Genomic DNA, 14,164 nt, shown 5'->3' with positions numbered 1-14,164 from the left:
CCTGTGGCAACTATTAGAAATATATCATAATTACATTTCGGAATCTGTGGCAGTATTAAAATATTTCATATACATATTGTCTACCTAGGCCTATATGGTTTTGTTATTAATATATTAAATATATTGTTGCAATTTTTGCTCAAACATTTTCCTGATGTTAGCTATGTTAATATTATATGAATTACTCATATTAGATATTTCACCGTTACAAGTCATTTTTAAGGAAACATGCTATGGAAAAGTTTTTGGTTTTATTCTATTGGAATTCTAGAATATGTGTGATTGGTATCGTGAAAAACAGTTTCCTATAATGTCATGCGAAAATCATTTGTTGGTGATATCTTAAAATACAAAATCAAGTAGTTATACTTCTCAAGTGAGTTCAGCAGTACAGTATATTTAAATTGATTACTTTACTAATTTAATTCAATTCTACTAATCACTAAATTTTATAGTATGATTCTTCTTTTCATTTATTTTATTGTAGTTGTATTATGATTTTTCTTTTTATTTATTTTATTGCATTTGTATTTCTGGTGGTGTGAAGGCCTTAACTTCACCAGAATGAATGAATGAATAAATAAATAAATAAATATGTAAATAAATAAATAAAATTTTCTACAATACTTTCCTTCTCTGAACACGTAAGTACGAATGGTTGTATCTCTATCTCGCCAAAAATACGTTAGAAAACTATAGGCATACTGCTCTCGTAAATTGGGCGAATGTTTTCAGTGTGACTGTACTTCCTTCCAGACTGCCGCTGTCACTGTCACCTCCCACTCCAGTACCGCGCTAGACTAGTCGGAACCGCATTCCTCTCAGCACTAAACTCAAGCATCTCTAACGATGAACTAATGTCTTTATCATAACTTTCTTTGTGCCTACACCTGCGAATCTATGCGTAATACCTTTGTTTACTTAGTATGTGAAGTAGTAGTAATAATACAGAGCGTTCTCCAGGAAACACGTTTTGCTCAAGTAAATACCGTCAACATTTAGGGAATAAATGTACAACCTATTTCCATTCTTTTCAGTTCATTTTAATTCATGGCAATTAGACCTCTGCAATCTCACGGAAACGGCCGACCGGAGCTCACCGATCAGTCTTCGCTTGTGAAGAAGGCAGCCGGGAAATGATTCGCTCGAGCGCATGCAGTCGAGAATTTATAACCGAACGGTTGAAACATTTGCTAGACAAGTCGCGAGCGCTAGATGTTTTTGCACTACAATTATATCACCTTTTAATGCTAGATACCCAAAACAGCCTACCTAAGAAGGTTACCATTTGTTTCTCTGTCCTCAGGGTCATGACACAGTATCGTCTGCAGTTAGCGCTGCGCTCTACCTGTTGGGCCTGCATCCAGAAATACAGGTAAGATTGTCGTGACGTCTGTGTATAAATTTAACGACAATGATATTTTTAAAACAAGTCCGCCGAGTTACCTCTGTGGTAGCGTGTCTGCCTCCATACTAGCCGACCGGTTCGATTCCCGGCGGAGTCAGAAATTTTCTTGTAAAATTTCTACCTCGAGACAAGGAGAGATGGCGGTGCACAGCTTCTAATTACTAAATTGTGCACCAATATGCCTGGATTAAATCCCAAATCTCTCCACAGTACATATATCACTGTTGTCACTGTTGATAGTCATTTGTCCGTCAGATGGGGACGTTAAGCCTGGCGGGCCCCTTAGTGCTATTCCACAGGATTAGGCTACGTGCCGGCACTGTTTCCCCTTCTCCCTTCCTCACCTTCATCATCATCATCCTCGCCCATTCCCTACACTAAACTTACACGAACACTTAACATACACTTACCCTAGTACACGACATAACTCTTCACAGATATACATCATGCATAACGTGGTCCGAAGAAGTGATGTGCAATTTGAAAATGGGTCACAGTTAGAGAAACAGTTTCGTGATATGACCTGTTCCAACTGTTCCAAAGAGTGTTACACTGCTCCGGTGATAACTTCAGCGTTCCACATGGTTCCAACAGATAAACAGTTCAGTTCCTAAACAGTTTTCCTCTTCTTTGTTGTCTGCAAAGGCCATGTGTAGCGCTATCATTGACCTTCAATCGAAAGTATATATAATATTATCCATGTTCCACATGGCCTTCGTGCAACAGTAGTAGGATCGCGCAATTTAATTGTACGAATCAAATTCCCTAATAAATCTGATATTAATAAATTACTACCTGTCCATTGATGGAGAATATGTTCATGGTGCCCTGACATAGTGTTAATTATTAATATACCGCGAAAAACATCATCGGCTAATGTAATCGTTATTAAATTCTCCTAGGGTTATATGCGTTATTTTTACTAAAATCTATTAATTTTGAATTGTAGTTATTTACTTAGTAACATACGAAAACTATCTTTCGTTGTCATAATACATTGAACAGGTCTTTTAAAGGCGATTCAAGGGCCTTGAAACATGTTCCCGAAGCAGATGAGAGGTTGAAACAGCTGGAACAATTGGAACAGTTGGCAATGATGTTGTAGACATATTCTTATGAAACTGTTTCTTTGAAACTGTTATTTTGGAACAGTTTCGTTCATGAAACAGTTACAGTCGAATCCCATCTCTAATCACAGTCCTGTCATCTATCCGCAGTATGCGGAACCCGAATCACGCAAAGTGAAGTTAGTAGACATTAGACACACACACACACATATGTTTAAAACATTTCTGAAGCTATTCAAAGACACTTAGTTGGCTATAAGACTAACGATGTAGCTGAAGAACGTTACGAACCATTTGGTAAATCCATTTTCCTAAACCCCACATTCTAAAACTCCAACAGACAAATTTTCATGTCCATTTTCTGGACTCCCTTGCTCAGGATTCCTTTACTCGAATGTCTAACAGAAGCAGACACCAAAACCGGATTACACTACGCACTTCCTCGTTCCACCATATTTCCGGTGCGTTCATCAATGTTACAACTGATATTGCGATGGTCTGATGCAACATATGTGCCATCTAATGGCTGTGTGATAAAGCTGTGGCCTGCTGCTGCGGCCCTGACGGAAAATTGAACAAGAGAGGAATATGTCACCCTGATAACTCTTGTTACCTTACTTTATGAATCACACTCTATTTTATGATGAATTTTACTTATCTACAGGCTACACTTTTCTTTCTCTTAATCTTACTCAACTACATGCACCTCGCCTGCATTCTCCTCAAGTTCTCAATTTAATTTGATTTCCTACCTGCCTTAGGCTCTGATTTTCTTTCTTCCTATCCTATCTGTATCACTTTTTCCTCTCTTCCTTATATCATCACTGTGTATGTATTTCTCTTCCGTATAAACAACGGGAATTTTACTGGAAGCAAGTAAATAGGTTTGGAAGTAAATCCCGAAGTATATGATTATGTCTCGTGACGAGAGTATTGTACAAAATGGAAATACAAAAATTGGAAATTTATCTTTTGAAGAGGTGGAGAAGTTCAAATATCTTGGAGCAACAGTAACAAATATAAATGATACTCGGGAGGAAATTAAAAACAGAATAAATATGGGAAATGCCTGTTATTATTCGGTTGAGAAGCTTTTATCATTCAGTCTGCTGTCAAAAAATCTGAAAGTTAGAATTTATAAAACAGTTATATTATCGGTTGTTATTTATGGTTGTGAAACTTGGACTCTCGCTTTGAGAGAGGAACATTGGTTAAGGGTGTTTGAGAATAAGGTGCTTAGGAAAATATTCAGGGCTAAGAAGGATGAAGTTACAGGAGAATGGAGAAAGTTACACAACGCAGAACTGTACGCATTGTATTCTTCACCTGACATAATTAGGAACATTAATTCCAGACGTTTGAGATGGGCAGGGCATGTAGCACGTATGGGCGAATCCAGAAATGCATATAGAGTGTTAGTTGGGAGGCCGGAGGGAAAAAGACTTTTGGGGAGACCGAGACGTAGATGGGAAGATAATATTAAAATGGATTTGAGGGAGGTGGGATATGATGATAGAGAATGGATTAATTTTGCTCAGGATAGTGAACAATGACGGGCTTATATGAGGGCGGCAATGAACCTCCGGGTTCCTTAAAAGCCAGTAAGTAAGATAAACAACGTCTATCCCTCATTCTTCCACCTATACATATCACCCCTTTATTTTTCCCAACCCTTCCCTTTCTTGTCCAATTTTGTCTGCGTACTTCTCTGTTATTATTCCTTTTTCATTCAACCTTACTTTTCCTTTGTCGTCATTTAACTAAATTTTCATTCTTCCTCTATTTTATTTGCTTCCATGTTCTCTCTTTCTTCTGTAGATACTTTATTTTCCTGCCCTACTTTATTTTCTTACCATTTCCTTTCTCACTATCATAATTCTCCTACTGTATTCTCTTTTTCCCTATTATTTTCTTCACATTTACATATTTCTCCTTCCCTCTTCCAATTCTCTTTTTTATTTCTTTTACATTGATCTATCGTTCTTCTTTTCATAACCATAATCTCTTCCTCCTCGTTTTCCTTCCTTCATTTCCAACCACACTCACATCTTAATATGTGCATTCTTTTCGTCTGCAATATTCGCCGGGCTGATCACGTAACACCATCCCTCGAAATGTTGTCCTGGCTCCGTCTAGAAGATCGTAGGAAAATCCACTGTCTTTTCCTCCTCTTTCACATATTGCATTTCTCCACTCCCGCCTATCTTGCGTCTCGTTTTCAAAATTTATCCACCCACCATAACCTATAATCTTTTCGCTGTAAGAAAAATCCTAATGTAAACAATAGCACGTGACTGAAGTGAGGCTTCATTGGCCGCTGTTTGGCGCCATATATTCTCAGTACGTGTTTCCACTTACTACTATTGTACATTCTGTTTCATGTTAAACATTTCCCGTTACTCGTCAAGTAGGTCTAACCTCGCTACTATGCAATCGTTTGCTTAGGAAATATTTATTTTATAATTACTGTAATTAAATTATTTTTAAGTCTTATGTCTTCACAATGGACAGTTGAGGATGCAAAAGCCATAGTTCAGTACCACGTGCTTACGTGAACAACTACGAGCTCAAATGACGCCAGCTTGTTACAAGAACAGACTACCTCGGTATTACTATTGGTATTCATCCGCGTTCATAGTACATAACAAAATATAAAAGTAGCTTTTCTTTTACATAGCGTTTTACATATGAGTAAAGTTAAATGTTTCATCGTATTTAACAACTAGAATTCAATGTTTTATTTTCAAATAATACAAGATTGTGGTTTCCAAATACGAACTATATTTTCCTGCGCCATGCGAGTGTTTCGACTGGGAGCCAATCACGGGTATGACAATTTTTTATTTATTTTATTTTATGACGCTGTATCAACATCTAGGTTATTTAGCGTCTGAATGAAATGAAGGTGATAATGCCGGTGAAATGAGTCCGGGGTCCAGCACCGAAAGTTACCCAGCATTTGCTCGTATTGGGTTGAGGGAAAACCCCGGAAAAAACCTCAACCAGGTAACTTGCCCCGACCGGGATTCGAACCCGGGCCACCTGGTTTCGCGGCCAGACGCGCTGACCGTTACTGCACAGGTGTGGACACGGGTATGATAACAACGTGATTATGTTTACATTAGGATTTTTCTTACAGCGAAAACTGTTATAGACACACAATCACAACACTCCTCAATATTATCCATTCCTCCCACCGAACATCCTCATATTCATCTTCTTCCTCTATGGCTCTTCCTTAAGTTTGGAATTCCCTACCCAGCAATGTCAGAGACTATGAGACATCAAACCAATTTAAGAATAGATTAAGGAAATATTTTTCAAACAATTTTCGTTAACAAATATACTGTAGCTGTTACAAGTTTTTCAATGTTTAATGGTTTTATATATATATATACATATATCACAGAATAAATATTTAAATTATCCCATCTATTATTATTATTATTATTATTATTATTATTATTATTATTATTATTATTATTATTATTATTATTATTTCTTATCAATGTTTATTTTTGTCTCACTAACATTACTTATCTAACTTTCATTATTGACTTTTACTTTCATTATTCACTTTCATGTTGTTTTACTGTCTAAGTAAGTAAGTAAGTTTACTGTCTAAATATGATTGTAATAAATATGTAACCAATTGTATTCAATTAGAATTACTGGGCGGAAGAGAAGGCCTATTGGCCTTAGCTCTGCCAGATTAAATAAATAAATAAATATTATTATTATTAAATTATCTTCTTGCCTTTAGTCCTGGTTTCATACAGGGCTATTAACCTGGCTCGAAATGCTCAGGGGGTTAAAACTGTAACTGAGTATATTCGAGTAATTCTTGGCAGGCGCGTCCTAGTCGCGGGGGTGGACGCTCTTAGGAGTGACTAAGTTCTGCCAAGGACCCAGTCTCGTGGGGTATAACACGAAACCCTTGCCCAGGGATACGGGTGAAGACCTCAACAGCAAATTGGCGGAGAATATTAATTCGGTACGACAAATTTGGTGGAAGAGGCAACCCTCCTATTGGGGATATACAATAGAGGGGGAGATGAAGACTCCAAAGCCTAGGAAGGCAATCATCTAGGAGAAAGTACTCCAAAATCAAACTCTGGCCCTCCTCGAAGGGGGTTTTGCGGTCGGGCTGGTAACCCACCCATAGAAAAATTAATTACTCATAAATCTCAGAAGGGGAATAGCCGGACGGATCCAACGATGACGACACAAGCGCGAAAAAGGAGATTGATCAAAGGTATTGACGAAGAGCTAAACATAGCCTCCTGGAATGTGAGGGGGATATGTAATAAAGAGGCTGAATTGGAAAAAGAATTAATGAGAGGCAATGTAGACATTGCCTTAATTTCTGAAACAAAAAAGAAACTTCAAGGATCGAAGGAATTGGACAATTATATATTATTTTATAGTGGTGTGCCGCAAGAGAAACGAGCTGCTGCAGGAACAGCAATCTTAATTCTAAAGAAGTATAGGAATAGAATCCATAGCTATACAATAATCAATGAAAGACTACTCAGTATTAGAATAAAAATAGCACGTGGATATTTAACAGTAATAAGTGTATATGCCCCTGAAGAAGGGAGAAAAGAAGAAAGCATACAGTTCTACAAAGACCTACAAAAACATTTAGATACGGTCAATAAAAATGATCAATTAATATTGGGAGGAGATCTAAATGCAAGAATTGGCCAGTCACCAGTGAAAGATATAATAGGGAATAATGGAGAACAGACTTTGAATGAAAATGGCAAAAGTTTGAGAAACTTTGCTGTTTTTAATCACTTAAAAGTGACAAATTCCTTTTTCAGACATAGAGATATTCACAGATACACGTGGACTAGCAGAGGTCAGAAGAGTATAATAGATTACATCTTAGTAAATAAAAGATTATCGTCCCAAGTGCTAGATACAAGGGTTTACCGAAGTTATGATGTTTCTTCAGATCACTTTATGCTAATGACCAAAATTAAAATTTTGAAAAGATGGCTGAAGTTAGGAACTAAGAAAGAAAATGGAAGTAAGAAACAAACATTTAAGGTATATCTATTAAAAGAAGATAGTATAAGGAGATTATACTGTCAACGTTTGGATAAATATTTGGATCAGCGAGGAATTAGCCTAAACGTTAATACAGAATGGGAAGACCTTAAACAAATCATAATACAAGCTGCAACAGAAGCTCTTGGAAAAAGAAATAAGAAATTAACAAAGAGAGGACTTAGTATATGGAATGAAAAAATTGCATCACTAATCAAAGATAAAAAAGAAGCATATTTAAAATATTTAAATTCGAACTCTGAAAGTGATTTAACTGAATATCGGAAACGAAGTGCTCTTGCTAAAAGAGAAACAAGAAAACTACATAGACAGAGTTGGGACAGATATATCAGCAATTTAGAATATGATGTTCATGGAGCTCAAACATCGGCATATAAGATAATGAGACAATTGAATAAATCGGAAAAGGATACAGTAGAATTAAATAATATCGCTGAAGATGACTGGCTAAAATATTTTAAGGAGCTTTGGACCTACCCTATTGATATCAAGCCACAACAAAAAAGTAACGAATAGGCCTACAATGAAGTAGATAATATTACAATGGAAGAATTAAATGATATATTAAACACATTCAAAGCTAATAAAACTCCAGGCAGCGATGAAATGAATATAGAGTTAATTAAATATGCATCGCCTCAATTAAAAATGCGCTTTCTAGATGTTTTAAATATATGCTGGTCCACTTTGCAAATTCCAAGTGAATGGAAAATAGCTATAATACGGCCAATATTTAAAAAGGGCAAAAGAGTCGAATGCAAAAATTATAGAGGTATAAGCCTTCTAAATACAAGTTATAAAATTTTTGCTAAAATTATAACAAGACGTCTAAATATCATATCGGAAGTTCTATTAAATAACGAACAACATGGATTCCGAAGAGGACGAGCATGTACAGACTGCATATTCATAGTAAAGCAAATAATTCAGAAAAGAAGAGAATTCAATCAAGAGACACACCTGCTATTTATAGACTATATAAAAGCTTTTGATAAGGTACTACGAGAAAAGCTATGGGACATTTTATTACATAAAGGATATCCACAACATCTAGTGGAAATGATAAGGCAAATGTATGAAGGGACGGTCATCAGTATAGATAAAGGAAATCTTAAAAATATTTTAAATGTCAAAAAAGAAATTGTCAATTTAGGAGTAAGACAGGGCTGCCCATTGTCGCCTACACTTTTTAATATTTATTTAGACGCAGCAATAGCCGAATGGCAAGCGCAGTTGAAATATGATTTTAAAGTAGGATCGACGATTTTAAATACTATTCTATTTGCCAATGACCAAGTAGTCTTTGCTGACAAGGAGGACAAACTGCAGCTAGCTCTCTTTCAGCTAAACAAAACAATGTCCAAGTACAATCTAACTGTCTCTCATGAAAAAACGAAGGTCATGGCCTTTATTGGGAAATATCAGATACGTTCCAAAATTATCCTCAATAATATATTAGAACAGGTGCGACATTTTAATTATTTGGGGTGTGATATATCTTTCGATGAGGAGCGAGATCTCAAACAAAAGGTGCATAAATTTCAAAGTATATGTGGCACCATAAAACGAACATTAAAAAACAAAACACGAAGAGACACGGTTTTAAAATTTTATAAAACAATGGCAGTACCAGTATTGGCTTATGGAGTTGAGACTTGGGCCATGAACAGAAGTGATAAAAGAATAATAGAGACAGCTGAAATGAGATTCTTAAGATATGTCGCTGGCTGTACTCTTAGAGATCATATTAGAAGTGAAGATATAAGAGCACATCTGAATATTTTTTGTTTGAATAAGAGAATTGAAGAAAATCAAGTTCAGTGGAAGGAACATATATCCCGGATGCCGGATGAAAGATTAGTAAAACAGGTTCTGCAATATCGCCCAACAGGGGTCCGTGATATCGGCAGACCTAGGCGTCGTTGGGAAGACAACTTCTGAGACGAAACAGGCCAAATGGCCTATCTTGTTGTTGATGATGATGATGATGATGATGAAATTATCTTCTTTCTGCCTAGTAATTTTTCGTCCTCCTTAATGATTCAATTCTCTTCTATTCTTATTCTCATATGCCTTTCTTTATTCACTATTTGTATGTAATATTTATTTTCTTCCTTTATTCTCCATCCACTCTTGCTTCTTTCTTCTCAAGAGAACATTTCACAGTTCTTGCATTGTGTTATCTCAATTTTAATTTAACAGACTCAATTTGCACCTACTGAATGCCTTGCCGGTAAAGTTTGCTGTTATGTGAACATATATTACTGACAGTTTCATTTTTCGCAGGACAGAGTATACGAGGAACTCAGAGATATTTTCCAGGACTCTGATCGTTCACCGAATATGAAGGATTTGCAGGACATGCAATACTTGAAGATGGTTATCAAAGAAGTGCTCAGGTTATACCCAAGTGCCCCGATAATCGGAAGACAGACTACTCGCGATTTGCAACTAGGTAATATTTTAATATTATTAATTTTAATTTATCCTGTTTATATAGGATGCCAAATTATACCGATAGTACTTCGGAACAGGGGCGGCTTTAGGGATAATGCCCCAGTGTCATGACACTGTCTAAATGAAATATAATTCAATCTTAATTTTAATTTTCATTCAGAGCGCTATAAAATCACAAATATTATTTTTAAAAAATATGGATTTATCATGTAGTGGTTTCAGCAGAACATCGATTTTACGTATGGAAAGGCTAATTCTAGATTTAAACATGAATATGTAAATAAAGATGCTAAAATTTTTATGCAAAAAACAAATAGATTTGTTGATGTGATATTAAAAATTCTTTCTTCTGTTTTCCTCGTGTTCTTTTGATTGTATCTGGCATAGGTCTAAGAAATGTGTTATGGATTTAGTTCACTTTTGGTAGCAAGATCGGCTCCCCAATTTCAGCCTGAAAGTCAATGAACACTTTGCTGAAAATTACAGGAAGATGCATGTATTTTGATTCCAGTAATTCATTATTTTTTTAATTATTGTAACATTTCATTTAAAACCATTTTAAATTAAATATGACCTATATAATAGCTGCTCATAAACTGTTTGTGGGAGTTGGGGGGCAGCAAATTTTAGCACTGCCTAGGAGCTGCACTATACCTAAATCCGGCCCTCCTATTTTTCATTGTTTCTAGAGTTGACAATTTTATTTCAGTTGGTTTAGTTTCTCTATTTCGTATGTTCTTAAGGAGTTGTATACAGTGATTTACTTCCTCTAAATCTAGTGGGTTTGGTAACAGTGGGAAACTTTCTGGTTCAAGTTTCTCTTTGGTTAAGGGGTTAGGTATAGCTTACAGCAGTAAAATTTTTGGAAATATTCAACGTTTGTTTCTTCCATTACTGTATCTTGTACAATAATGAAAATTGGTATGTGTAAAACACTGTCCTTTTGCTATATAAGAAATATTTTTACGATTTAAAAAAAAATATATATATATATATATATATATATTGTTTTCAAAATTCAAAATGGTGGCAGTTCACTGCGTAGTGATGAAGCGTTTCCCTCATAACTCATAAACTTGTTAACTTTTCCATGTTCTCTCTCTTTTATTTTATTGCTGAAACTCATGTTTACAATATCATGCTCTTTCAACTACATTCCTTAATAAATATATTTTTTTTTATTTTGTGTTAAAAGAAAATACTGATACTTGATCATTTTTTAAATGAATTTATTTTTATCAGACAACCTATCAAAGGGAGAGAAGTGATCTTGCAGCATATTGTAGATATGACTGCATAAATACACACAAAAATTTCATCACAGAATGTTGGATAGTTTTTAGTTATGTAGGAAACGCTTCATCACTACACAGTGAACTGAATTTTGAAAAAAAAAAAAATGTAATTTTTTTTAATTGTGAAAATATATTTTTTTCATATAGCAGAAGGAGAGTGTTTTAAACATACTAATTTTTATTATTGTACAAGGTACAGTAATGGATGAAAAAATGTAGAATAATTCTAAAATTTTACTGCTCTAAGCTGTACCTAACGCCTTAATATTTTCTGAATATATCCTACTTAAATACTTAAATAATAATTATTAAATTAAACAACTTACTTGCTAGTGAAAATCATATTCACTTGACAATAAAATTAACATCATTTTATGTTCTGTTCGTTACAGGACCCTACACGATCCCAGCTGGCGTTACCGTATGCATACCAACATTTGTCGTGCATTATGATCCTGATACTTTTCCTAATCCCACAAAATTCGATCCAGACAATTTTCTTCCGGACAGAGTTGCCAACAGACATCCTTATGCACATATTCCATTCAGTGCTGGTCCCAGAAACTGCGTCGGTCAGAGGTTTGCTATGCTGGAAGTGAAAGCGGTTCTGTCGAGTATTCTACGTCATTATGAAGTACGTTCTGTTGACAAAATGGAGGACTTGGTGCTTTTGCTTGAGATTATACTGAATTCAAAGTATGGGTTCAGAATATCCCTAACGCCAAGAGAAAACAAGAAGGTTGAATGAACATCATATCGTCAGACTCACTGCAGATAATATAAAGGAAAATTCTGTAGCTATATATATATGCAACAAGTTTTTCAAATGGTAACTTTTATACACAGTGGTCCATGAAATTATGATAAATTTGCTTTTAAAATTTAGAAACACATTTTAGCGTAACTTACTCATTTTAATTAAATTTAAACAGTGGTTCTCAAACTTTTTTGATCGCCGATCCCTCTCGACTCGAAAAAAATATTCACGGTACCTCAAATTAAATTAAATTAAATTAATCACTACATTAATATAGATGTCAATTTAATATAACTCTTTATTTATATTCTATACGTATTTAACGTCGACAATATGTTTACAACTAGGCTACATTAATTACCAGGCACAGTCATGAGGTTATAAACTGCGTGTACTTTTTCAGTAATTACATGCATAATTATTAAAAAATACTTTAAAATGACTAATGTGTATGTATGTACAGTATTTATTCACACTGCAAATGGGTATATTACCCGATGGCAGTGGTAATAATTACACTCAATAATGACAATTAATAATAAACACAACTAATAAAAAACAATTAATAATAAGTTAATAATAATATACCAATAATAATCAATATTAATAGTAATTAATAATAATAATTAATATTAATAACAATAATTAATACTACTAATAATAATAATTAATACCAATGATGATGATAATAATAATAATAATCATCATCATCATCATCATCGAAAAAATTACGTGTTCATAATTCTTGTGTTCGCTTCGTCTGCGATGTCCGCGACCACATTACCCCATCCTTCCAAACTCTAAACTGGCTACGGCTTAACGAACGTAGAAATTTTCATTCTCTTGTTCTCCTTTTTCAAGTCCTTCACACTTCTATACCTACCTACCTTGCCTCCCGTTTCAGTTACCTGTCATCATATCATAATCTCTTCACACGCACGCAAAATAGCCGCATACTAGCCATACCAACACATAAGACATCATCTTATTCATCATCATACACAATCTCGCTCTCGCGCTTGTGGAATACCCTATCCAGTGACATCAGAGACTGTCGGAATTTAGTAGTGTTCAAAAGCAAGCTTATTAAGCATTTTCTTACTGCGTAGAGTATGTTTAATTTTTACTTAATTAATATAAAAAAGTGTTTCTCTCTTCTTAAGCTTTTATTAATCAGTTAATCTTTTAGTGCCTTGATTTTTATTGTATTTGTAAATTTAATATTGATTGTAATTATAATTGTAATTGTATTCTTTATATTGTAGTTGTAATCCCCTGGTAGAGGGGAAGAGAAGGCCTGATGGCCTTATCTCTACCAGGTTAAATAAATAAAATAAATAAATAAATAAATAAATAAATAATAGTAATAATATAATAATAATAATAATAATAATAATATAATAATAATGAGCAGCCTAAATTAAATGAAGCACGATCACTTAAAATAATATTTAAAGTAAATCTTATTTATATCTTAACCCTAAGTTCGAACAAGAGCCACGAGTATGATAGGTACCTGCACAAGTACCTTTCGGCACTACACTTATTTCGCTGTCAACTCACTCACTGCACTGATTCTATCCTGATTTCACTAACACTTCAAAACCATTTCACTGTTCAAATACTTTGCATAGCCACTATGAACTATAGAACTTCACTGACACAAACACACTTCACTTACACAACACACTTTACTGACACTACACATTTCACACTACACTTACACAAGACTTCATTGACACTACACATTTCACACTTCACTGGCACAACACACTTCTTCACTGATACAACACTTCAAATAACAAAATATAAATTACAAATAGTGTATATACTATACTGCCGTCTATTAGTAAAGTCCTTAAGCCTATTTTTAAATACATTTTTGGTTATTGGTAAACCCATTAGTAAGTCCGCAGGTAAAGCATTCCAGTCCCTGATAGAAATTGTTGTGGAAGAATGGTGTTACTACATCGTCTCACAAATTTCTTTCAAGTTGGGGGCGATGTGGCAAACAGGCGATGACGAAATTTTGATGCAATACTTAACACTTTGATACATACCACACAAAGGGCGTCCGGAGCAATTTTATTGCCTGTATACGTAA

General features: G+C 34.8%; 1 protein-coding gene across 1 annotated transcript in view; it reads left to right on the top strand.

Annotated features, from left to right (window-relative positions):
• LOC138698279 (cytochrome P450 4C1-like) overlaps window positions 1-12,584 on the top strand; it is a 45,425-nt gene extending 32,841 nt beyond the window's left edge. Inside the window, exons 9-11 of the mRNA XM_069824068.1 lie at window positions 1,307-1,375; window positions 9,838-10,006; window positions 11,696-12,584. Coding sequence (XP_069680169.1) covers window positions 1,307-1,375; window positions 9,838-10,006; window positions 11,696-12,051 — 594 coding nt within the window. The 3' untranslated portion in view covers window positions 12,052-12,584. The remainder of the gene's footprint in view (window positions 1-1,306; window positions 1,376-9,837; window positions 10,007-11,695) is intronic.
• Window positions 12,585-14,164: the final 1,580 nt, after the last annotated feature.

Source organism: Periplaneta americana, chromosome 4 (assembly GCF_040183065.1).
Source record: "Periplaneta americana isolate PAMFEO1 chromosome 4, P.americana_PAMFEO1_priV1, whole genome shotgun sequence".
Taxonomy (NCBI): Eukaryota; Metazoa; Arthropoda; class Insecta; order Blattodea; family Blattidae; genus Periplaneta; species Periplaneta americana.
Note: the sequence above shows the minus strand (reverse complement) of the source record. Positions and strands in the feature narration are given on the sequence as shown.